The sequence below is a fragment of the Triticum urartu genome, chromosome 3 (assembly GCF_003073215.2).
Source record: "Triticum urartu cultivar G1812 chromosome 3, Tu2.1, whole genome shotgun sequence".
In the NCBI taxonomy this organism is placed as follows: Eukaryota; Viridiplantae; Streptophyta; class Magnoliopsida; order Poales; family Poaceae; genus Triticum; species Triticum urartu.
The window spans coordinates 649,444,775-649,471,491 of NC_053024.1; the positions used below are offsets into that span (position 1 = coordinate 649,444,775).

General features: G+C 46.2%; 3 protein-coding genes across 3 annotated transcripts; 2 read left to right on the forward strand and 1 right to left on the reverse strand.

Moving 5' to 3' along the window:
• The first annotated feature begins 7,802 nt into the window (after nucleotides 1-7,802).
• On the forward strand, nucleotides 7,803-11,604 carry LOC125545692. Its single transcript, XM_048709718.1, has 5 exons — nucleotides 7,803-8,053; nucleotides 8,170-8,375; nucleotides 10,591-10,671; nucleotides 10,894-11,244; nucleotides 11,340-11,604. Exons 1-5 carry the CDS (start codon nucleotides 7,900-7,902, stop codon nucleotides 11,439-11,441), a joined length of 894 nt encoding a protein of 297 aa, XP_048565675.1. The 5' UTR covers nucleotides 7,803-7,899; the 3' UTR covers nucleotides 11,442-11,604.
• Nucleotides 11,605-12,703: 1,099 nt separating this feature from the next.
• On the forward strand, nucleotides 12,704-13,891 carry LOC125545693 (thioredoxin F, chloroplastic-like). The gene is made up of 3 exons (XM_048709719.1): nucleotides 12,704-13,146; nucleotides 13,328-13,427; nucleotides 13,524-13,891. Exons 1-3 carry the CDS (start codon nucleotides 12,812-12,814, stop codon nucleotides 13,656-13,658), a joined length of 570 nt encoding a protein of 189 aa, XP_048565676.1. The 5' UTR covers nucleotides 12,704-12,811; the 3' UTR covers nucleotides 13,659-13,891.
• LOC125545689 (pentatricopeptide repeat-containing protein At3g29230-like) lies at nucleotides 13,783-16,299 on the reverse strand. Its single transcript, XM_048709717.1, has one exon. The coding sequence runs from the start codon at nucleotides 16,281-16,283 to the stop codon at nucleotides 14,724-14,726; it is 1,560 nt and encodes a 519-aa protein (XP_048565674.1). The 5' UTR covers nucleotides 16,284-16,299; the 3' UTR covers nucleotides 13,783-14,723.
• Nucleotides 16,300-26,717: the final 10,418 nt, after the last annotated feature.

Here is a 26,717-nt window from a genome sequence, read left to right on the forward strand (position 1 = left end):
GCTCTTGTATTAAGGGGGCTAGTTCTGCTTCCGGCCGCGTTCGCAACGTGCAGGTGTGCTAAGGGCGATGGGCCCAGACCCCTGTGCGCTTAGGTTTAGACCGGCGTGCTGACCTCTCTGTTGTGCCTAGGTGGGGCTGCGACGTGTTGATCTTCCGAGGCCGGGCATGACCCAGGAAAGTGTGTCTGGCCAAATGGGATCGAGCGTGTTGGGGTATGTGGTGCACCCCTGCAGGGAAGTTAATCTATTCGAATAGCCGTGATCTTCGGTAACAGGACGACTTGGAGTTGTACCTTGACCTTATGACAACTAGAACCGGATACTAAATAAAACACACCCTTCCAAGTGCCAGATACAACCGGTGATCGCTCTCTCACAGGGCGACGAGGGGAGGATCATCGGTTAGGATTATGCTATACGATGCTACTTGGAGGTCTTCAGTCTACCCTCTTCTACATGCTGCAAGACGAGGCTGCCAGAAGCGTAGTCTTCGAAAGGACTAGCTATCCCCCCTTATCCCGGCTTTCTGCAGTTCAGTCCACATATAATAGCCTTATTCCAGTTGATATCAATGCATACATATGTAGTGTAGCTCCTTGCTTGCGAGTACTTTGGATGAGTACTCACGGTTGCTTTCTCCCTCTTTTCCCCCTATCCCTTCTACCTGGTTGTCGCAACCAGATGTTGGAGCCCAGGAGCCAGACGCCACCTTCGACGACGACTCCTACTACACCGGAGGTGCCTACTACTACGTGATGCCCGCTGACGACGACCAGGAGTAGTTAGGAGGATCCCAGGCAGGAGGCATGCGCCTCTTTCGATCTGTATTCCAGTTTGTTCTAGCCTTCTTAAGGCAAACTTGTTTAACTTATGTCTGTACTCAGATATTGTTGCTTCCGCTGACTCGTCTATGATCGAGCTCTTGTATTCGAGCCCTCGAGGCCCCTGGCTTGAATATGATGCTTGTATGACTTATTTTATTTGTAGAGTTGTGTTGTGATATCTTCCCGTGAGTCCCTGATCTTGATCGTACACGTTTGCGTGTATGATTAGTGTACGATTAAATCGGGGGCGTCACAAGTCTACTCTCCTCGCTGGAGCTCAAACCATCATTCCACTGATGGCCTCTGTACCGTCTCCTCTGAGCATTCTGTGCGTGGGAGAAGACGAGCGCGTGAGAACGAGGCGAGACAACGCTCTAGTTTTTTTTGCATATTTACCTGGTGGGCCCATTGGGTCAGGTCAACGTGGCTACAATCCAAGCATTTCCAAGTGACTCGTTGGTGGGTCAATGCTAACCATGCAAGCTTAGGACCTAAGAGGAAGAAACTTACATAGTTTTGGGACCCACAACTACTGTTTCAAAGTTATAGGACTAAACTGACACACCTTTGATAGTTTTAGGACCCAAAAATGCAGTTTCAAAGTTATAGGACTAAACTGACACACCTCTGATAGTTTTAGGACCCAAAAGTGCAGTTTCAAAGTTATAGGACTAAACTGACACACCTCCGATAGTTTTAGGACTTATGATGCATTTTACTCTATTTTTTATGTCTAGTTTTTCTGAAGACATTTTAGAAATTTTCATACACTAGGCAACCTTTTATATACATGTTTATCATTTTTTAAATGCATGATTAACATATTTTTCATTTATATGTTGTGATGTCTACTTTTTCCCTTCACATTGTGCAAGTTTCGTATACATTATTACCATTTCTTTTTATACACATTTACTAACATTTTTCAAATACGCAACTAATTGTTTTCATTTTTGTGCATAAAGTGTTTTATAATAGATATATTTAGAATATTTCTAAATATAAGAAAAAATAAAGCAAAAATGAATGCGAATATGAGAAACCACACTAAAAAAAGGTGATGAAGTACTCTATGCCAGGCCGGCCCATAGTTGCGCTTACTTGAAGCAAGGCTCCACTAGGTCTCACTGCAGGATAGAGTCACACGCAGCAATGAGCGCTGAGGAGGAGTTATCTACCACGGTGAACTGAGCGCAGCTAAGATGATTAGGTTCCTTGTTGTGGAACCAACCTATCAGGATTCAAGTCCAAGAATTGGCATTGGTGGTTGTATTTTTTGGGACTTATTTCAGAGCTTCCTATCAGTGGGAGGAGACGTTCCTGGCGACGAAGGTGTGCGTGGCGACTTGCCGTCACCATCGAGTGCCACCGTGCTGAACCCAAGAACGTCGAACTCGCCGTCGAGTGGCATCGTGCTGGCAAGGCTGCAGGCGAACAACGCCCGGTCGGTGATGTGCATCCCGACGGCGGTGACCTTCTCGGCGGAGATGTAGCCGGTGGTGTTGATCCCCGGTCCATACTGGTAGGTGTACCAGCAGGTGTAGCTGGTGTTGTTTCCGCAGGCGTCCTCCTCATCGAGCGCCCTTCGGCAAGTCTCGTTGAAGCTGAAGACTTCAGTGAATCCCGACAACACCGGGCATTGCGCCCAGATGAATTCGGTGGCGATGTTGATGCCGCCGGAGAAGACCTCCTCCGCATAGCCGACGAAGAGCTTGTGGACGACGAGCCCGACGTTGTCGGCGGCCGCGCTCCCTAGTCGGTCCTTGTTCGGCACAATGAAGGGTCGCGTGATCAAAATACAAAAATTCTGATGTGTGCACAAATCATGGGGAGCTTCTCTAGTTTCTTTAGAACACTCCTTCGCTCATATCATAATATCCTTTTTTTCATGTAGCTCGTAGGATCTTTGGTCTAGTTGGTTCAATTGATACCCGTTGATTGTTTGCTTCAATTGGTACCTTTTGATTGCTTGATTGCTTGTGTCTCTCTTTGTTATGTCCTTGTGGCATATCATTCCTTTAGCAATCTTGGTACCTCAATATAGTTGGTCTTCCTCCAAGTATTACCGTTGGATATGTGTATTGCATTCCACTCTCTTGTTGAGAAATACACAACTTATGGAGGAACACAATTTATATTGGGCTTCTAAGCTTTTCGCCCATGGCAATCGATGCCAATGGGGGAGAAGTTTCAGAGAGTTTTGTGGATAAGTTTAGAGAGTTTTTTCTTCTTGCTTTGGTTTTGTACCTAAGCATTTGCATCTCATACACATGCATTATTGGTTGTTGCATTGCATGGTGATAAATAATTCCTTATATAAACTCTCTTGAAAGTGATTGTCATCAATTACCAAAATGGGGGAGATTGAAAGGACATGCGGTGCCCCCATGTGTGGTTTTGGTAATTGATGACAATCTCTATGGACTAACGGTTGCCTTGAGTTATATTTGAAGGATTTGTCCATAGGATTGTCTTGAAGGCCATGTGTTGGTTTCAAGGAGTTTATGAGATGGCCAAAGTGCTTTTCAAGGAATTATCCAAAGATTGGTCATGTGTGAGTTGAGATGGCCAAAGTGCTTTTCAAGGAATTATCCAAAGATTGGTCATGTGTGAGTTGAGCTTATTGCAAGCATGTCTTGAAGAAGAAGATTGTGTGATCATTCATGTTTACCTTCAAGACATCATCCAAATGAAGAGAGTTGGAAAGATTCAATGTTGATCAAGACTAAGTCAAGAGTGAATCAAGTTGATCAACTCACAAAGCGTAGAAGAAGTACTGAGAGGGATCAAGTGATCACATGGTATGGTAAGCATTGTCCATTACGCTTTGTGTACTAACCCATGGTCTACGTGAGAGTTCTTTGTGGGGTTAGGTATGTTTCCATGGTTTTGCGTCAAGAGGAAGATCTCATACAACCCATGAAGGATGACATCAAGTGGTGATCGTCATCAAGTTTGCAGTGTGCAAGTTCAAGTGGAGCAACTCGAAGAGTGGCTCACCCATAATGGAGTATGGGGGAGCAATCAAGCTTGAAGCTTTCCGTCCATTGTGGTGTCAATGGAATTGTAAAGATGTGCCAAAGAGTGGCTCACCCATAGTGGAGTATGGGGGAGCAATCAACTAGTCTTCATCGAGCCAACACAATCAAGAAAGGTGGTACAACTTGAGGAAGTCAAGATTGTCATCATCTAGCTCAAGTGGACTATGTGCAAGGTAAAGGTTTGCCCTTGATAGGTTTTCTATTTTACCGGTCTCATAGTGGTAGTTGGGAGACCGGGTTGTAGGATCGATTGCCGTACTATCAAGGGGGGCTCTCTAGGGAGTAGCTTGATCGTATCATTCGTCGAGAGCTCAAACCATTGCATCCTTGCATCATCTTTTTTGGTTCTTATTTGGTTCCATTTGTGAGTCTTAGAGCTTATGGTCATCTTGATGACAAGCTTGAGTTCGTCGAAAACGGAGTTCGCATGCATCTTTTATGATGTTTTCGGTGTTGGAGGTTTTACTGGTCTTATCCGAGGAAGGGTTCTCACCATTTTATTATGGTACTTTTCTCATTTTCTTCTTATTGATATTTCTCTCAAGATTGTGTTAGCCCTTGTCGTTAGCTCTCCAACAAACTTGATTTCGTCGAATTCGGAGCTCGTATGCGAAAGTTGTGGTTGTTTTGATATTGCTTGTTTTACACAGAGAGGTTGTACCGCCCCATGGAGAGGTTGTACCGCTTGACCGGTACAACCGGTGTTTGGAGCGGTTGTACCACTCCAGAATTGGTCCGGAGGTTGTACCGGTCATGTACCACTCTACCACCGGACTGGCCTCTGTTGTGGTGTGGTTGTTGGGCGGTTGTGGGCCGGTTGTACCGCTTATTGCCTGTTACTGGTTGTACCGGTGCTCATAGAGGTTGTACCGCTCCTATGTTGTTCTGTACATAACAGGCAGATTCATGGGGACCTATTTAAGGGGGTCTTCTTCCCCAATGGTTCCCTATCTCTTGAGCTCGTTTTTGCCCCCATTGTTGACCTTCTTTGAGCTTGCTAACTCTCAATCCCTCCATGGATTCTTGCTAGTTTTTGAGGGAAAAGAGAGAGGAGATCTAGATCTACATTTCCACCAATCACTTTCTCCTCTATGTGAGGGGAACCCCTTGGATCTAGATCTTGGAGTTCTTGGTGTTCTCCTTCTTGTTCTTCCTCTCATTTTCCTCCCTAGCATTAGTTGCTCCGGTGGGATTTGAGAGAGAAGGACTTGGGCACTTCATGTGCCCTTGCCATTGCATTTGGTGCATCGGTTTGAGTTCTCCACGGTGATACGTGGAAGTGAAGTTTGAGAAGCTTATTACTCTTGGGTGTTTGGGCACCCTAGAGCTTGTTCCTCTTGGGTGCCTTGGCGCCCTAGACGGTTGGTGTTGTTCGGAGCTCAATCATTGTGGTGTAAAGCTCCGGGCAAGCGTCGGGGTCTCCAATTAGGTTCTGGAGATCGGCCCGAGCAATTTGACGGGTACCGGTGACCGCCCCCAAGGGTTGCCAAAGTGTACGGGTTCGGTGACCGCCCCCAAGGGTTGCCATTTGTACGGATTCGGTGATCGCCCTCAAGGGTCCCTTAGTGGAATCACGGCATCTTGCATTGTGCGAGGGCGTGAGGAGATTACGGTGGCCCTAGTGGATTCTTGGAGAGCATTGTGCCTCCACGCCGCTCCAAACGGATATTAGCATCCGCAAGGGTGTGAACTTCGGGATACATCGTCGTCTCCGCGTGCCTCGGTTATCTCTTACCCGAGCTCTTTACTTATGCACTTTACTTTGTGATAGCCATATTGTTTCTTGTCATATATCTTGCTATCACATAGTTGCTTATCTTGATTAGCATAAGTTGTTGGTGCACATAGGTGAGCCTAATTGTTTTAGGTTTTGTGCTTGACAAATTAACCGCTAGGTTTATTCCGCATTTGTTCAAGCCTAAATCGTAATTATTTTAAAACGCCTATTCCCCCCCTCTAGGCGACATCCACGATCTTTCACCTTTATCATGAATAAGGAAATATAATAATAACAACTTTATTATTGCCTCTAGGGCATATTTCCATTAGCCACGTGTCATCACCAATCTCAAAGCATCTTCAGCTTTCCCAAAGCTATTCCAGGAAGCCAATCGGGCAATCTTTTATTTAGGATTTTCTTTTTTGTGAATCCAGGATTCATATTCTATTTGCAATATTGTATCATCCATGATTTATGTTCTCCAAAACTACACAGTATAACGGCTAAATGGCTAATGGCTACTGCTTGCTAGATTTTTTCTGTTTGTTGAGTCATGCTCCATGAAAACTATTACGAGTTCAGTCGACTTGTTGATTGAACGGGGAGCGGACGTTGACTCTGGGAGTCGGCGAGGAGACAGATTGGCGACGCGGCGCACGCCCAGAGTGTCAAGGTCCTCGAGTTGTACCGCGGGAAGAAGTTGTGCTTGTTGCCGGTGTGCGCGCAGCTCACCCCGTACCCCATGGTCGTGTCCCCAGCCCTTCCTCCTCCAATGGCAATTCAGATGTGGCGATAGAGGGGGAGGCTTCGGTGAAAGTTTCTTCCTTACCAGTGAACTATCATGAAAGATGTGAAATCATGAATAAAAAGATTGTGTGTGGTACTGTGGTTTCATGGGTAATAGCTTTGAGGAAGATGGAGATGATTTGAGATTGGCGGTGAAACGTGGCTTCATCTTGGTTGGGTCTCACATGATGGGTGGAAAGACCGGGTTGCATAATAATTTTTTCCAAAATTACGAGCGTGCTTTTTTGAGTCGAGTCAACAACAACCACAACGGCGACAACTGTTGGGGCAATTCATGAAGTCCTTCACCCTAGAACCGAGGGGGGAGGAACATAGGGGCGTCAAGGAGGCACGAGGTGAATTGTTAGCCTTTTGGGGGTAGCCAACAACACCAGATTTGAAATCTGTTGGCATTTTAACATGAAACAAGCATGCAAAGCTATTGAGCATGTAGGCAATACCAATTGGGTATACAACTTGGGCAAAATCGTTTAACAAGTTGGTAAAATCATTCTAATTATTCCTCAATGTTGTTTCCGTCATGTCGTGACTTGATCAACATTTCATATGTCAATATTTGACCATGTCTGTGTGGTTGTGTTCAATGTCCATCTTCTCGCATTGCCCGGAATGGTCAGAATGGTTGTTTCAGATACACCCCTACTACCTCATATTTATCTCAGGTTTTCGAGCCAGGGGTCAAACAAAGTGTAAGATGCTTATTCCTGCGGAGGTACATTTTTTTTAATTTAATCCTTATCGCTATAATAGTGTGTGTGTCGCATGCACTTTTTATACATGGTAGTTTGTCTTTCCTTTTGGTGTGTACATCAAGGTCTAATAGACAACGTCAGGCCAGGCAATGAATATGGAATATTCATGCATATGGGGTAGGCGTCGAGCAACTCTTAATCATTTCTCGTGCCTAGGTGAGAGGTAATTCTCATTCCCAATTTCGACTCAATACCTAATGCCTTTTTAGAGACTTGCTTATTTCCATGTTCTGCGTGACCAGAATCAATTGTTTATTGACTTTCAGTTATTGTTTTTTTCTTCACCATAGCTATTATTGGGGCTAGTAGATATACATGACAATAATTCAAACTCAATTTCAAACTGGTAAATGAATTGCATAGTGTACAAAAGAACTTGTAATATGATTGCAAATTCTTTTTGTTTCATGTTTATGGTTCAAATAGCCATATTTTTAGTAGAAAACTTTGCTAGTGTACATTATATCACCGTTAGGGATTTCTACAACTTTGAGATCTTTTATGTGCCTCAAAATGGAATGAAAGCATGGCTATTAAGAGAAGAAAACAGTCTTTGCTTGCGACTGCTCGTTTTCTTTGTGACACGGATGCTAAGAAAAACAATACGTACTTCAAAAACGGGAATGGAAATTAGGCCGTAGGGGTTGGGCCACGGAGGCCACGGGACGGAACGAGAGGCCGTGGCGCGCCGCGGCCTTATCCGCACCGCGCCACACCTTGACGTCCCGCCACGCCGACCGCGCAATGGGCCACTAATGGCCACCACCGCCGCCGCCGCCGCTCTCTCCTGCTCCTGCTCCCCGTCCCCGTCCCCTTCCTCCACGCTCCTCCTCCGGCGAACCGTCTCCGCCTTCCACCGCCGACCTGCCCATGCCGGCACCCGCCGCCCCCGCCTCGCCCCCTTGCACGGTGAGACCATTGCCCCGCCGTCGTCTCTCTGCTTATTCTCGATCATACTGCACGGCACATACGTATGCTCCTCCCTCTTCTGCTGGATAACCGGACGGTGCTGCGCGCCTGTGCAGTGGTGGACGACTCCAAGGAGGTGGAGACGAGGTCGGAGACGGACAGGCTGGTGGACGGCCTGAACTTCGGGGAGCTGTGCAACGACTTCGAGTGCATAAGCAGCCCGTACGTGGAGTCCACGGCCAGGCAGATCGCCAGGGACATCCTCGAGATCCGCCAGGACAACCGCGCCCTCAGCTGCTACGCCGTCGCCGTCAAGTACAAGGTGCGTCTGCCTGCCCCCCTTCAGCTCCCAGCTATCTATCGATTCAACTTGTATGATGACCAGTCTTTTTTTTATCCGTTATTAATAGAAGTTTTATCGATCAGAGTTCATCTCTAGCTTCTGCATATTAAGATACATACACACGACCGAAACAAGTGGGGAAGTATTAAAAAAAGAATGGAATGTAAGCAAAAGTAATGAAAAACAATGAAGTGCCTATCCGTAGAGGGAATCGACATTCATGCTGGGTAAAAAGCTCACTGACTACTAGCTCTAGGCAAAGACATGCTGCCGTAGCCATCTCTTAATCCTCCATCTTGAGAAGCGTAGACCAGGTATGGAGCCACAGTGTGACTGTGTACATGAGTTCATAACCCGCATGGGTGAAGAAATGCTCATTTTGTTAAATAGCACATCATTTCTAGGTAGCCACCAGCCACAATGCCAACAAAATACGGCCATGACAAACATCAATAAGAGCACACTAGAGCCCAAAGGTAGGATTTCATCGCCGCTCATCTTCGTCTGAGAGGCAAATATTTTTGAGCCCGTTAAGTACCTCATGCAACCTGCCAAATTTGGTCCGATTAGGTTGCTCCTGAACAAGATATTAGGAGCAGAGGCACTATGGACCTCGGCAATGGTGTTCACGTAACGGTGCTCTCCTTGGCCATTTGTCCTCCCAAAACACACTTCGGATCCATCCTTGTTAAAAGAGCCATAGAGGGGGAAACGACTAGCCTTTGTCAAGCCAGCCCAAAAGTGAGAGTCACGAGGTTTCCATTCCACCCAAGACATGGCTTTGTAGCCTTGCTGTTTTTTATGGAGTAATTTCCTACCAAATGTCATCCTTTGTTCAGAGCTTAAAAAAACCATTTAGTGAGTAAGACAATATATTTTTTAATTTCCATCATGGATTCCTAGTCCTTTGATATTTGAGGCAACAAAGAATACTTCATTTGGGCAGCTGATATTTATTATGTTGGCTATCATTTTGGCAAAAGAATCTTCAGTGAACAGTCAATCCATCGTAAAATTCTACAAGAATATATCTTGAAGAAAGACATCATATACATGACCATACTACTCAAGACAAAATTAATAAGAACAAGACAACCCCCTGTCAAGAGGATCTTACCCATGAACTACTAAGCCTCTTCTGAAACCTTTCTCCAACCTCTTCCAGTTTGAATTCCAAAGTCTCCAAAAATGAATATGAATACCGAGGTAACACGGATGTGGAGTTGTCACATGGCACAACCGATCAACTCAGAATATTGCTCAGCGGCATCTACAAGACTACAACTTCCCAAAAGAAAAATAACATGCTCTTATGTAAATTAATCTCTTCGACCTAGAGGTTCCACAAAATCACACAGCGGGAGCTTGAGGTTGAGAGCTTTCTCGAGGTCATGCTTCATAAAAAGAATCGTTACATCCACAAGGTTATGCACCATCCCATCAATCTGCATGTCAACTTTGGCACTTTCAGTTAGGATGACAAGCATGTAGGCAACCGTGTTAAAACTAAAAAAGAATCCAGGACACTGGGCCCCTCTACCTCAAACCTTATTTTAGTTTGGTAAAGAATGTCAACATCATGGTTGACCTCGATGGCCACACTCCCTCTAATACAAAGTTCTCAACCCAAGCACGCCACTTTGAAGAGAAAAAGACAATTTGACTTCATCATAAGCTTTCTCGAAATCAATTGTAAAATTGACTCCACTCATCTTATTCCGCTGTAGGTTATGCATAGTCTCATGACATGACAGCCTCTTCCGGATGTCCCTCCCTTGCATAAGTTTCGTTTGTGTACGCCGAACCACGCGATTAATCCGGTTATTCGCAACTTTAGTAAAAATAAATAAAGCTTACATTCAATAAGCAGATATGCTGATCTTGTGTGATGAACTGACGACCAATAAATATATAAGTATACGATCCTATGAACAATGACCTTATATTTCTGTAAAATACTTCTATCTAGCTAGTGAATAGGAATGTTAAGGTGTTGTTCAGAACGCTTGGTGCGGATAAAGTTCGTGTTTGAATTCCCAACATGCCAAAGTACGTAAAACTGGGAAAACTGATGTGGTTTTGATTTCCATGCCTCAATAGATGCACTTCCAGTGCATGAATGGGATACTTGCAGATTTCAGGTTACACGCATACTATCATACCGCTAGGGTGACAAACTGCGTTCTTCTTTCAGGATCCTCTCAGGTCATTTGTTGGGCGTGAGAAGTACAAGAGGCCATTGTGGATCACCGAGGCCCTGGAAAAACCTATAGTGGTAAGGATTGATCGAGCTTCATGCCATTACTTATTATATACCACTCATATATGTTCACCACAAACAACTATCGGTTTAGTTATGCATGTGGATGAACGCAAAATCAGTCCCTGGAATTGCATGGAATCACACACTCCATAAAACTTGCCGCACGGCACATCATTTTTCGGTACCCGTTTCAAGCATGATGCCATCTAATCAACACTCTGGTTACTGCGTCAGACAGTCCAGGAAATGTCAATGCAATCCACAAGCAGTCTGACCATCAAGTGGACACTGAGGGGGAAACCCAAGAACGCCTTCTTCGCGGCCGCGGGAGGGGAGCTGGTCGTCCGTGTCGACTCGCAGTTCATCCTAAACCAGATCAGCGGGCAGGTGCTGGAGCACTTTGAGTCGTGGGACCTCTCTGCGTCGTCCCCTCTCGCCCAGGCCTACTTCTGGTTTTCCAGGAGGGTTTACTCCACCGTGGAGGCCGGCAAGGACACGATCGAGGCCGCCAAGGGCTTGGCGTCCCGGCTGAACAAGGACGATAATATTGAGGTCTATCCCGACCCTCTGGGAGATCCGACGAAGGTACGAGTACATACATGATTTCTTTTGTGGACTGCTTGTGTTGGTTGATCAGTTTGGTTGTGCCAATTGCTGATGGAGTCTTGTGCATGATGCAGTTCTTTACGAGGCCTGATGATCTGAACCAGGACGTGGTTCAGATTGGGCTCTTCCTGGCCGTTCTCTACTTCATTGTACAGTTCCTGAAAACGACTCTGTGATGATGACTGTATTAGCTACGACCCGTATCTGAAGAACACTTGGAATGTCATGGTGAACTCGATCTCCAGAATGAGGTTGTGTGTATATACATACCATGTATCGATGTCTAACATACTCATATCACAGGCATTCATGCCCACGCAGGCATGAGTTTTGAGACTAGTCACTTTATGGTCAGTGTGTGCACGTGTATATGTCTGGCATTGATCCCTTGGTTTCGTCGCTCGTCGGCTGTAGAATAGCGAGCAGCAGTTGATCAGGATCCAAGGTGGTCTTGGTGATTTCAGTGGCCAGGGTCGGGCACCGGAGCAAACACTTACCACTGGATGGTGGCAATGGCAACGGAGCATCAGCCTCTGGCTGGCCCAAGCTCACCAGCCACGCAGTTGCTGCCGCTCCGCTACCGTCCGCGATGGTTACGTGTTTTTCTACTTCTGCGTCGCGATCGTAGCCGCACGTCGCAGGATCTCTGGCGTCTCCCGGTAAAATATCTCCGGCCAGAACTTTCCATTGCTTCTCTGAAGAAGTTAGCGGAGCCACAGACTTTGCCATCCAAGCTAGATTTCGTGCAAGCTGTGGAGGTTTTCTGGCAAGACAGGCAGAATCCGCACAACGTGGGGCACGCGAGCGGTACAATCGCGATCTATACTTCTGCTAGAGAGAAAAGCCAGTGGTTTCATCTCGGCTCTCGGGTGATGCTGATTCGTTTGGAGATGCTGGCTACTTTGTCCACTGGAGAATGTAGAGCTGCCCTGAATTACGCTGCATCACGAAAGCACGTTTTTTGTTTGGAGGAAGCATCATCATGAAAGTAATTGAAGCAGAACATAGATGAACACAAAGTAGGCGAGGTAACTTTACTCGTTTCAGTCAGAAATGGAAGGAGAAGCATCTAAGATGCTGATTCCATGTACTCCTAATACCCATCGTGATACCTCAGGAGTCATCAACTAGTCACGATACACACATGTGGCGACGACCTGTGGCCGTGTGTGGGCTCATAAGGTCCGTAGCCCACAAGTCGCCGGTGCAAGTGTCACATACAGATGTCACACACGCTGTCCGTGGAACAGATGGAACAAGGGAACCGAGCAGGGCACCACACGATCAGATCTTCCGGTTACCCAAAACACCCTCAGCGGTGACAAGTACAGGATCCAGCGTCACCACAAAACCGCAGGAACTTCCGAGGGCAGCCACGTCCATTCTCAGAAGAAACCATCTCTGCCCGATAGCCGACATATACCACCAAGCAACCGGGATTTCCCCTCAAGCTCACCCACTCATCTGCTCCAGGGAAACACCACTCTGTAGACCACCAACTCACACCACCCGTTGAGGGCGTTACCTTCCAAAACTCCTGCATCCAATGGCGTTACGCCTCTCCGTCTCCTCGCCGCAGAGCACGGCCTCGTCGCCGGCCATCTCCTCATGCCGCCCCGCCGCCTGCGGCCGCTTCCTGGCCTGCGTGGCGGCTTCTCAGAAGAGGAGCCTGATGGTGGTGTCTGGCGCTGACGCGAGGGCAGTGGCTCCGGTGAAGTCGGGCGGCTTGGAGACGGCCACGACGGGAGCCGACGAGGTGGAAGCGCCAACAGCGGCGGTGGCGGTGACCGGGCAGGTCACCGAGGTTTGCAAGGACACCTTCTGGCCAATTGTCAAGGCAGCAGGGGAGAAGCCCGTCGTCCTCGACATGTACACCCAATGGTACTGTGCAAGCCCCATACATTTCTCCGTTTCAGCTCTTCTTCACTGATGAACTACTGTCTCAGTCTCCCATATTCCTGACATACAAGCTAGGCCAGATTATTTAGAGATGCATGGGTATTGTTATAATCAAGACCAGATGTCATCCCACAGCAGAGTGATGAAACTTCCCTGTCTGCAGGTGCGGCCCTTGCAAAGTTATGGCACCAAAATTCCAGGAGATGTCTGAGAAGGACCACGACGTCGTATTCCTCAAGCTCGATTGCAATCAAGACAACAGGGTATGTTAGAAACTGGAACCATCTTGCTGTCTCATGTGTGTTTTGTATTTTGTCTGAATATATCATGGTAAGCTTCTTGGTGCTTGTCAATTGTAGCCACTTGCAAAGGAGCTTGGTATAAGGGTTGTACCAACATTCAAGATTTTCAAGGATGGGAAGGTTGCAAAGGAGGTCACTGGTGCGAAGATTGATGAATTAGCGCGTGCCATTGAGGAAGTGAAGTCAAGCTGAGCAATTCCCTGGAAAGAAATGCAGCAATTAGCATGCTATCACTAGTGTACACTATGGGATGAAAACAGCCTTTGTGGAAGTGGATAATCACCGTGGAGAAAAACAGTTATTATAGTTCTTCTGCTTATGATGATTTACCAATCGTTCTGGACAATATACACCCATCCATGTGGAGTGTATGCTGTAAATAGTCATTTAAATCTTTCTGAAAATACGGTTGCTTCCTGATCTCACTAATTTGCAGGCATACCAAGCATGTTTTGCAAAACATATTTAAAAAATCTTGTTCTTACAGATGCAGGCATCGTGACACTGAGCTAAGATTGCTTTACTCAATTCATTCCTATTATACCATGTGAACCATAGCTTAAATATCTATAAAGTGTGTCAATAACTTCAAATATTAGCCGTCGGATATGCTCTATCAAACAGTTGAGAGATTGCAATCCGAACATTATCATCTGTTGAATAAAGTTTTCAACTCATAAGATTTTGCACATTGCCTTCTAACTGAACCCCAACTCTGTCATCTGATGTGTTCTAGAAACATCTTTCCCCATGCTTATCTGATTCTCTAATAAAATAAGAGACTGAGAACAATCTGGATTCTAGAGGGGTAAGAACCAAGTTGGGATAGAGTTGGATCTTGCCAATATGATTCCAGGAAAGGAAATAAATATCAGTGTGTATTTTTCCATGCTGTTATATATCTAAATGGAGTGCAAAGCACGTACAATTTACTGGTTTTGTTAAAAATACTTATCTAAGATACAGAGCTTAAACTGCAATAGCAGTTTGTGTGGAGATTACAAACTTATTATGGAAAAGTAACTCTGAATACCCACGCAAATCAATATAAATTAACCATGGTGAGTTCCAAGTATAAAATGAGCTGTGAAGAAATGAAGGTACCTTGCTAGCATCCCAACTTAGTTGCATTCTTGATAGTTCAATTAGCCATGTTTTCTGCCTCAGCCTGCACCGATTTAACATATAGCAAACAGAAATGTTTGTGGTGCTTTTCAGCTCCTCAAAAGACAACCTGCCTTGCTCCCTCTGCTGATCCTAAAACCAACTAGACCCTGGCTGTTTGAAAGGTAATTTTGTTTTCATCAGCGACCGAACTCTTTCTGCCTCCTCCCATTGTCCTCTCCCAGCATATATACTCGACAGCAGTATATAGTTCCCAGTATTTCGAGGTTCCAACTCAAAAAGCTTATTTGCAACAACTTCAGCAATCTCAGCATTGTCGTGTGTCTTGCACGCACTCAGCAGGGCGCCAAGAGCACCTGGATGGGGGCCCATCGGCATTGTTTGGACCATCTCAAAAGCCTCCTCAAGCCTCCCTGCACGACCAAGCATGTCGACAACACAGGCATAGTGATCTGCCCGACGGTTCATCCCATACTCATGCACCATTGCTTCCCAATAGTCCAACCCTCTATCAACAAGCCCTGCATGGCTGCACGCAGTAAGCACTCCGACGAAAGTGATCGGATCAGGTCTAACTGCCTGAGCTTGCATCCTTTCAAACACTTGAAGTGCCAGCTTTGCGTGCCCATGAGTCGCCAGCCCACTAATAAGTGCAGTGTAAGGGTATGCATCCGGCTGTTCAATCTCCCTAAAAGCATTGAGAGCCTGCTCGACATTCCCACACTTGGCATGCATATCAACCAGTGCTGTAAGCACCTTCTCATTCCTTTCAATCCTCTTCCTGTCAACGTAGGTTCCAACCCACCCAGCTAATGCTGTGCTACCTATCTGGGAAGCAGAGGAGATAACTCCGACCATGGTGGCTGCATCTGGCTCAATCCCAGCAGCCTCCAGTTCCCTAAAAAGTGCTAGTGCCTCCTTAGGCCGCCCACATTGAGCATACCCATTTATCATCGCTGTCCATGTCACAAGATTCTTCCCTGGCATTTTATCGAACAGCTCCCGGGCGCTCTGCATCGACCCGCTTTTGCAGTATCCAATAATCAACACCGACCAGGAGGCGGAATCCCTGGTAGGCATTTCATCAAACACCCGGTGAGCAGAGGCAAAGTCTCCGGCATTGACGTAGACGACCACCATGGCGTTCCAGGAGACCTGGGTTCTGGAGGGCATGGAGGTGAAGAGCGACTCGGCGGCGGGCACAGAGGCGAGGCGGGCGTGCGTGCAGAGGAGAGAGTTGAACGAGACGGCGTCGGGCACCGGGATGTCGGCGAGCGCGGCGTGCGCGGCGGGGAGGTCGTCGCACTTGGCGTAGAGGGCGACGAGGGCGTTGGCGACGGGGAGGCAGGTGGGGGCGAGCGCGAGGCGGAGCGCGACGGAGTGCAGGGACGCGCCGAGCCGGAGGAGGCCAAGGGACGCGGCGGCGTTGAGCGCGAAGGGGACGGTGAAGTGGTCGGGGGAGACGGGCAGGCGCTGCATGAGGAGGAGCAGGCGCAGCGCGGCGTGAGGGCGCGGCTTGCACAGGCGGCGGATGGCATGGTTGAGGAGCGAGCGGATGACGGGGGGAGGGGTGTCGCCGTGCGCGCGGATGAGGCGCGCGTGGACGGCGGCCGCCGGCGGGGGCGGGTGGTCGGAGGCGAGGACGCGGGAGAGGTGGTCGAGACGAGGATTGCGGTTTGGTCGGGCCGCCATGGTCAGCTAAGGAACTCTTCGGGCTGGGGGCATGTCATGTCATGCACTTTTGTGTGACTTTCAACTTGCAGATTGGGCTTTGTTAGTACTCATGGGCTGAGTATGACGGTCCAGTAAGTCGGACAGTTCGTCCCAGTAAAATTAATATGTTTGTCTCAAAAAAAAGTAAAATTAATATGTTTCTAAAAAAAAGAAAAATTAATATGGCTTGCCAACCCTAAAAAAATGGCTTGCCAAATAATGGAGCTTTAAGAAAAGCAAATTTATTCTGGACGCAGCTGTTCTGAGAGCTCGGGTGAACAGTAAAATCAGAAAAATGAAAAAAAATCTGATTTTTTTAGTGAGACTTTGACAGATGTTTTCATAGCTTGCAAAATTTCATCACCATATGACATTCGTGGAAAATGTGGCCATAAAAACAATATTGATGCTCCAAAACGTTATTTTCAAACGCATTTTGGAGCATCGATTTTGTTTTTTTTCTTTGCCACATTTTACACGAATGTCATCTTGTGATGAAATTTGCAAGCTATGAAAACATTTGTCAAAGTTTCACACAAAAAAATCAGAATTTTTTGATATTTTTTTTATTTTAATGCTCAACCAAACTCATGTGGGCTCAGGATTAGTACATCACTTTCGATTTATTCTACAATATATATAAGGAGAGTTTCCTCTTCCATTTCATTTAACTGAAACCATGGTGTCTTCTTACAAGCAACTACATAAGAGAAAAGACAAAAGGTACACTACAGACACATAAGGACAACTCTAGAGTATTTGTTATATGGGCGATCGCCGTATGGGTTATGGAGCACACTCCATATTGATATGTAAGACGCCTAGGCTGTGCTCAAACACAGAATCGCCATATGCAGCCTTCATATCTTTCCTTGTCTTTTTTTGTTGCATCAACTCAAAAATCACACACTCAATTTTAGGGATTGAACATCCAAATTTAAGATAACATTGCATTACAAAGTGAATACATACAGGTGGAAATTTTGATTAGGGCATTTTTTTACTAAACTAATGAATTTACGTCTTGAAGAAGCACTAATTGCTCCACACCCCAACGACGGTGAATGTGGTGCATGGGGCACATGCATATGTCACGAATTCACTTGTCGTCTACACATGGTGGTATGACTATATAGCGTCCTCGTCTTCATTCCATTCCTGCACACGGTTAGTCGCAACCTGTCTCGGTCCATGACGCCTTCCCACACGCGGTTTTCTTGAAGATTTATCTATGGCAGATGGCAGAGGCGAAGGCCTTGTAGTGCTCATCCCATGTCTCCTTAACAACAAGGTGAAGGGGAACACATGATGGCAGATACAAGCTATGTGAGCAAGGTCTCTCATGCGGATGTAAGATCAGCTCGTAAACACTACGCGGGTCAAACTTGATGGAGTGTGTTTTCAAATGGCAATCCAACCACTCATCAGGATGGAGCTTGCGTATTCTCAATTGCGTAAAGGCGACCCTCCTACTCAGCGATGGGGTCAGCCTCCTGTTGGGGAATGTAGCAGAAATTCAAAATTTTCTACGCATCATCAAGATCAATCTATGGAGTAATCTAGCAACGAGGGGAAGGAGAGTGCATCTACATACCCTTGTAGATCGCTAAGCGGAAGCGTTCAAGTGAACGGGGTTGATGGAGTCGTACTCATCGTGATCCAAATCACCGATGATCCTAGTGTCGAACGGACGGCACCTCTGTGTTCAACACACGTACAGCCCGGTGACGTCTCCTACGCCTTGGTCCAGCAAGGGGAGAAGGAAAGGTTGGGAAAGACTCCATCCAGCAGCAGCACGACGGCGTGGTGGTGGTGGAGGAGCGCGGGACTCCAGCAGGGCTTCGCCAAGCACTACGAGAGACGAGGAGGGAGAGGGGTAGGGCTGCGCCAACATGGAGAGCAAATCACATGTGTTGGGCAGCCCCAAACCTCAAGTATATATAGGGGAAGGGGAGGGGCTGCGCCCCCACCTAGGGTTCCCTCCCTAGGGGTGGCGGCAGCCCCCAGATCCCATCTGGGAGGCGGCCAAGGGGGAGAGAGAGGGGGGCGCACCTAGGGTGGGCCTTAGGGCCCATCTGCGCCTAGGGTTTGCCCCCTTCTCCTTTAGACCCTGGCTTTAGTGGAGCTTCTCCCGCCCCCATAGGGCTGGTCCCTTCCCACATTGCTCCATTAGCGATCCTGCTGGTGCCTCCACCTGTGGACCCCCCGGAACCCCTCCTCGTGGCACTGGTACACTACCGGTGATGCCGAACACTTTCCGGTGGCCAAAACCATACTTCCTATATATCAATCTTTACCTTCGGACCATTCCGGAACTCCTCGTGACGTCCGGGATCTCATCCGGGACTCCGAACAACATTCGGTAACCGCGTACATACTTTCCCTATAACCCTAGCGTCATCGAACCTTAAGTGTGTAGACCCTACGGGTTCGGGAAACATGCAGACATGACCGAGACACCTCTCCGGTCAATAACCAACAGCGGGATCTGGATACCCATGTTGGCTCCCACATGCTCCACGATGATCTCATCGGATGAACCACGATGTCAAGGACTTAATCAATCCCGTATACAATTCCCTTTGTCTAGCGGTACGATACTTGCCCGAGATTCGATCGTCGGTATCCCGATACCTTGTTCAATCTCGTTACCGGCAAGTCTCTTTACTCGTTCCGTAACACATCATCCCGTGATCAACTCCTTGATCACATTGTGCACATGATGATGTCCTACCGAGTGGGCCCAGAGATACCTCTTCGTTTACACGGAGTGACAAATCCCAGTCTCGATTCGTGCCAACCCAACAGACACTTTCGGAGATACCTGTAGTGTACCTTTATAGCCACCCAGTTACGTTGTGACGTTTGGCACACCCAAAGCACTCCTACGGTATCCGGAAGTTGCACAATCTCATGGTCTAAGGAAATGATACTTGACATTAGAAAAGCTTTAGCATACGAACTACATGATCTTGTGCTAGGCTTAGGATTGGGTCTTGTCCATCACATCATTCTCCTAATTATGTGATCCCGTTATCAACGACATCCAATGTCCATGGTTAGGAAACCGTAACCATCTATTGATCAACGAGCTAGTCAACTAGAGGCTTACTAGGGACATGGTGTTGTCTATGTATCTGAGTTTCCTATCAATACAATTCTAGCATGGATAATAAACGATTATCATGAACAAGGAAATATAATAATAACCAATTTATTATTGCCTCTAGGGCATATTTCCAACAGTCTCCCACTTGCACTAGAGTCAATAATCCAGTTCACGTCGATATGTGATTAACACTCAAGGTCACATCCCCATGTGACTAACACCCAAAGAGTTCTGGGTTTGATCATGTTATGCTTGTGAGAGAGGTTTCAGTCAACGGGTCTGCAGCATTCAGATCCGTATGTACTTCGCAAATTTCTATGTCATCTTGTAGATGCAACTACTACGCTACATTTGGAGCCATTTCAAATAACTGTTCTACTTGGAGCTATTCTAAATTGTTGCTCCATTATACATATCCGGTATCTCTACTCAGAGCTATCCGGATAGGTGTTAAGCTTGCATCGATGTAACTCTTTACGTCGAACTCTTTATCACCTCCATAACCGAGAAACATATCCTTATTCCTCTAAGGATAATTTAGACCGCTATCTGGTGATCTACTCCTAGATCACCTTTGTACCCTCTTGCCAAATATGTGGCAAGGCACACATCAGGTGTGGTACTCAGCATGGCATACCGTATGGAGCCTATGACAAAAGCATAGGGGACGACCTTCGTCCTTCCTCTTTCTTCTGCCGTGGTCGAGCTTTAAGTCTTAACTTCATACCTTACAACTCAGGCAAGAACTCCTTCTTTGACTGATCCATCTTGAACACCTTCAAGATCATGTCAAGGTATGTGCTCATTTGAAAGTACCATTAAGCGTTTTGATCTATCCTTATAGATCTTGATGCTCAATGTTCAAGTAGCTCAATCCAGGCTTTCCATTGAAAAACACTTTCCAAATAACCCTATATGCTTTCTAGAAATTCTACGTCATTTCTGATCAACAATATGTCAACAACATATACTCATCAGAAATTCTATAGTGATCCCACTCACTTCTTTGGAAATACAAGTTTCTCATAAACTTTGTATACACCCAAAAACTTTGATCATCTCATCAAAGCATACATTCCAACTCTAAGATGCTTACTCCAGTCCTTAGAAGGATTGCTGGAGCTTTGCATACTTGTTAGCATCTTTCAGGATTGACAAAACCTTCCGGTTGTATCACATACAACCTTTCCTCAAGAAAATCGTCGAGGAAACAATGTTTTGACATCCTATCTACAAGATTTCATAAATAATGCAGTAATCGCTAATATAATTCCAACAGACTCTTAGCATCGCTACGAGTGAGAAAGTCTCATCGTAGTCAACTCCTTGAACTTGTCGGAAAACATCTTAACGACAAGTCGAGCTTTCTTAATGGTGATACTTACCATCATTGTCCGTCTTCCTTTTAAAATCCATATGTACCTAACAGCCTTACGACCATGAAGTAGTTCTTCCAAAGTCTACACTTTGTTTTCATATATGGATCCTCTCTCGGATTATATGGCCTCGAGCCATTTTGGAATCCAGGCCCACCATCGCTTCTCCATAGCTCGTAGGTTCATTGTTGTCTAGCAACATGACTTCCAAGACATGATTACGTACCATTCTGAAGTAGCACGCATCCTTGTCATCCCACGAGGTTTGGTAGTGACTTGATCTGAAGTTTCATGATCACTATCATAAGCTTCCACTTCAATTGGTGTAGGTGCTGCAGGAACAACTCCCTGTGCCCTGCCACACACTAGTTGAAGAGACGGTTCAATAACCTCATCAAGTCTCCACCATCCTCCCACTCAATTCTTTCGAGAGAAACTTTTCCTCGGGAAAGGACCCGATTCTAGAAACAATCCCTTATTGCTTTCGGATCTGAGACAGTAGGTACACCCAACTGTTTTGGGTGTCCTATGAAGATGCATTTATCCGCTTTGGGTTCGAGCTTGTCAGCCTGAAACTTTTCACATAAGCGTCGCAGCCCCAAACCTTTTAACAAATGACAGCTTAGGTTTCTCTAAACCATAGTTCATACGGTGTCATCTCATCGGAATTACGTGGTGCCCTATTTAAAGTGAATGTGGTTGTCTCTAATGCCTAACCCATAAACTATCGTGATAATTCGATAAGAGACATCATGGTACGCATCATATCCAATAGGGTGCAGTTATGATGTTCGGACACACCATCATACTATGGTGTTTCAGGATGTATTAGTTGTGAAACAATTTCCACAATGTCTTAATTCTGTGCCAAACTCGTAATTCAGATATTCATCTCTATGATCATATCATAGATATTTTATCCTCTTGTCACGACGATCTCTCACCTTCACCCTGAAATTACTTGAACCTTTCAATAATTCAGACTTGTGATTCATCAAGTAAATATACTCAACATCTACTCAAATCATCTGTAAAGTAAGAACATAACGATATCCACTACACGCCTCAGCACTCATTGGACTGCACACATCAAAATGTATTACTTCCAACAAGTTACTTTCTAGTTCCATTTTACTGAAAACGAGGCTTTCAGTCATCTTGCCCATGTGGTATGATTTGCATGTCTCAAGTGATTCAAAATCAAGTGAGTCCAAACGGTCCATTTGCATGGAGTTTCTTCATGCATATACACCAATAGACATGGTTCGCATGTCTCAAACTTTTCAAAAACGAGTGAGCCCAAAGATCCATCAACATGGAGCTTCTTCATGCGTTTTATACCGATATGACTTACGTGGCAGTGCCACAAGTAGGTGGTACTATCATTACTATCTTATATCTTTTGGCATGAACATGTGTATCACTACGATCGAGTATTCAATAAACCATTCATTTTAGGTGCAAGACCATTGAAGGTATTATTCAAATAAACAGAGTAACCATTATTCTCCTTAAATGAATAACCGTATTGCGATAGTCATAATCCAATCATGTCTATGCTCAATGCAAACACCAATCTCGATGGTAGAGGGAGCGTGCGATGCTTGATCACATCAAGCTTGGGAAAAACTTCCAACACATATCGCCAGCTCACCTTTAGCTAGTCTCCGTTTACTCCGCAGCCTTTTATTTCGAGTTTACTAACACTTAGCAACCGAACCGGTATCCAATACCATGGTGCTACTAGGAGTACTAGTAAAGTACACATTAACACAATGTATATCCAATATACTTCTATCCACCTTGCTAGCCTTCTCATCTACCAAGTATCTAGGGTAATTCTGCTCCAGTGGTTGTTCCCCTTATTACAGAAGCACTTAGTCTCGGGTTTGGGTTCAACCTTGGGTTTCTTCACTAAAGCAGCAGCTGATTTGCCGTTTCATAAAGTATCTCTTCTTGCCCTTTCCCTTCTTGAAACTAGTGGTTCAACCATCAACAATTGATGCTCCTTCTTGATTTCTACTTTTGTGGTGTCAAACATCGCGAATATCTCAAGGATCATCATATATGTCCCTGATATATTATAGTTCATCACGAAGCTCTAGCAGCTTGGTGGTAATGAGTTCGGAGAAACATCACTATCTCATCTGGAAGATCAACTCCCACTCGATTCAAATGATTGTTGTACTCAGACAATCTGAGCACAAGCTCAACAATTGAGCTTTTCTCCCTTAGTTTGAAGGCTAAGAAAATCGTTGGAGGTCTTATACCTCTTGACGTGGGCACGAGCCTGAAATCCCAATTTCAGCCCTCGAAACATCTCATATGTTTCGCGACATTTCAAAACGTCTTCGGTGCCTCAACTCTAAACCGTTTAACTAAACTATCACGTAGTTATCAAAATGTGTATGTCAAATGTTTGCAACATCCACAGACGACGTTCGAGGTTTAGCACACTGAGCGGTGCATTAAGGACACAAGCCTTCTATGAAGCAATGAGGACAATCCTCAGTTTACGAACCTAGTCCGTATAATTGCTACTATCAACTTTCAACTAAATTTTCTCCAGGAACATATCTAAACAGTAGAACTGAAGCGCGAGCTACGACATAATTTGCGAAGACCTTTTGACTATGTTCAGAATAATTAAGTTCATCTTATGAACTCCCACTCAGATAGACATCCCTCTAGTCATCTAAGTGATTACATGATCCGAGTCAACTAGGCCGTGTCCGATCATCACGTGAGACGGACTAGTCAACATCGGTGAACATCTTCATGTTGATCGTATCTTCTATACGACTCATGTTCGACCTTTCGGTCTTCTGTGTTCCGAGGCCATGTTTGTACATGCTAGGCTCATCAAGTCAACCTAAGTGTTTGCATGTGTAAATCTGTCTTACACCCGTTGTATGTGAACGTTGGAATCTATCACACCCGATCATCACGTGGTGCTTCGAAACAACGAACTGTCACAACGGTGCACAGTTAGGGGGAACACTTTCTTGAAATTATTATGAGGGATCATCTTATTTACTACCGTCGTTCTAAGTAAACAAGATGCAAAAACATGATAAACATCACATGCAATTAAATAATAGTGACATGATATGGCCAATCTCATATAGCTCCTTTGATCTCCATCTTGGGGCTCCATGATCATATTGTCACCGGCATGACACCATGATCTCCATCATCATGATCTCCATCATCATGATCTCCATCATCGTGTCTCCATGAAGTTGCTCGCCAACTATTACTTCTACTACTATGGCTAACACGTTTAGCAATAAAGTAAAGTAATTTACATGGCGTTTCTCAATGACACGCAGGTCATACAAAAAATAAAGACAACTCCTATGGCTCCTGCCGGTTGTCATACTCATCGATATGCAAGTCGTGATTCCTATTACAAGAACATGATCTCATACATCACATATATATATCATTCATCACATCCTTTGGCCATATCACATCACAAAACACTTGCTGCAAAAACAAGTTAGACGTCCTCTAATTGTTGTTGCAAGTTTTTACGTGGCTGCTATAGGTTTCTAGCAAGAACGTTTCTTACCTACGCCAAAACCACAACGTGAATTGCCAATTTCTATTTACCCTTCATAAGGACCCTGTTCATCGAATTCGATCCGACTAAAGTGGGAGAGACAGACACCCGCCAGCCACCTTATGCAACTAGTGCATGTCAGTCGGTGGAACCAGTCTCACGTAAGAGTATGTGTAAGGTCGGTCCGGGCCGCTTCATCCCACGATGCCGCCGAATCAAGATAAGACTAGTAACGGCAAGATAATTGACAATATCGACGCCCACAACTACTTTGTGTTCTACTCGTGCATAGTAACTACGCATAGACCTAGCTCATGATGCCACTGTTGGGGAACGTAGCAGAAATTCAAAATTTTCTACGCATCACCAAGATCAATCTATGGAGTAATCTAACAACGAGGGGAAGGAGAGTGCATCTACATACCCTTGTAGATCGCTAAGCGGAAGCGTTCAAGTGAACGGGGTTGATGGAGTCGTACTCGTCGTGATCCAAATCACCGATGATCCTAATGCCGAACGGCCGGCACCTCCGTGTTCAACACACGTACAACCCGGTGACGTCTCCTACGCCTTGATCCAGCAAGGGGAGAAAGAGAGGTTGGAGAAGACTCCATTCAGCAGCAGCATGACGGCGTGGTGGTGGTGGAGGAGCGCGGGACTCCAGCAGGGCTTCGCCAAGCACTACGAGAGACGAGGAGGGAGAGGGGTAGGGCTGCGCCAACAGGGAGAGCAAATCACATGTGTTGGGCAGCCCCAAACCTCAAGTATATATAGGGGGAGGGGAGGGGCTGCGCCCCCACCTAGGGTTCCCTCCCTAGGGGTGGCGGCAGCCCCCAGATCCCATCTGGGAGGCGGCCAAGGGGGAGAGAGAGGGGGGCGCACCTAGGGTGGGCCTTAGGGCCCATCTGCGCCTAGGGTTTGCCCCCTCTCCTCTTGAGGACGCCTTGGGCCTTGGTGGGAGGCGCCCCAGCCCACATAGGGGCTGGTCCCTTCCCACTATTGGCCCATGTAGGCCTCCGGGGCTGGTGGCCCCACCTGGTGGACCCCCGGACCCCTCCGGTGGTCCCGGTACACTACCGGTGATGCCCGGAACACTTTCGGTGGCCAAAACCATACTTCCTATATATCAATCTTTACCTCCGGACCATTTCGGAACTCCTCGTGACGTCCGGGATCTCATCCGTGACTCCAAACAACATTCGGTAACTGTGTACATACTTTCCCTATAACCCTAGCGTCATCGAACCTTAAGTGTGTAGACCCTACGGGTTCGGGAAACATGCAGACATGACCGAGACACCTCTCCGGTCAATAACCAACAGCGGGATCTGGATACCCATGTTGGATCCCACATGCTCCACGATGATCTCATCGGATGAACCACGATGTCAAGGACTTAATCAATCCCGTATACAATTCCCTTTGTCTAGCGGTAGATACTTGCCCGAGATTCGATCGTCGGTATCCCGATACCTTGTTCAATCTCGTTACCGGCAAGTCTCTTTACTCGTTCCGTAACACATCATCCCGTGATCAACTCCTTGATCACATTGTGCACATGATGATGTCCTACCGAGTGGGCCCAGAGATACCTCTCCGTTTACACGGAGAGACAAATCCCAGTCTCGATTCGTGCCAACCCAACAGACACTTTTGGAGATACCTGTAGTGTACCTTTATAGCCACCCAGTTACGTTGTGACGTTTGGCACACCCAAAGCACTCCTACGGTATCCGGGAGTTGCACAATCTCATGGTCTAAGGAAATGATACTTGACATTAGAAAAGCTTTAGCATACGAACTACATGATCTTGTGCTAGGCTTAGGATTGGGTCTTGTCCATCACATCATTCTCCTAATGATGTGATCTCGTTATCAACGACATCCAATGTCCATGGTCAGGAAACCGTAACCATCTATTGATCAACGAGCTAGTCAACTAGAGGCTTACTAGGGACATGGTGTTGTCTATGTATCCACGCATGTATCTGAGTTTCCTATCAATACAATTCTAGCATGGATAATAAACGATTATCATGAACAAGGAAATATAATAATAACCAATTTATTATTGCCTCTAGGGCATATTTCCAACACCTCCTCCACCACCGCGCCTCATCTAGGATCCGCTCTTCCTCCGTCGAAAGCAGTTGCCAGTCAGTCCGCGTGAGAAGCGACATGGCTACGAGTAGAGGGAAGTGGAGGTTGTGAGCAGTGGTGTTTGAACTAAAGCATGTGAGCTACTTGGTCGTGGCGTGACCTTTTATAGCCGCGGGTTGGGGCCGAGTGATGGTGCAATACATTGGGGGTGGCCTCTCAGTGGGAGCCCGACAATGATACCGTCTCGGTGCCAGTGAAGATTG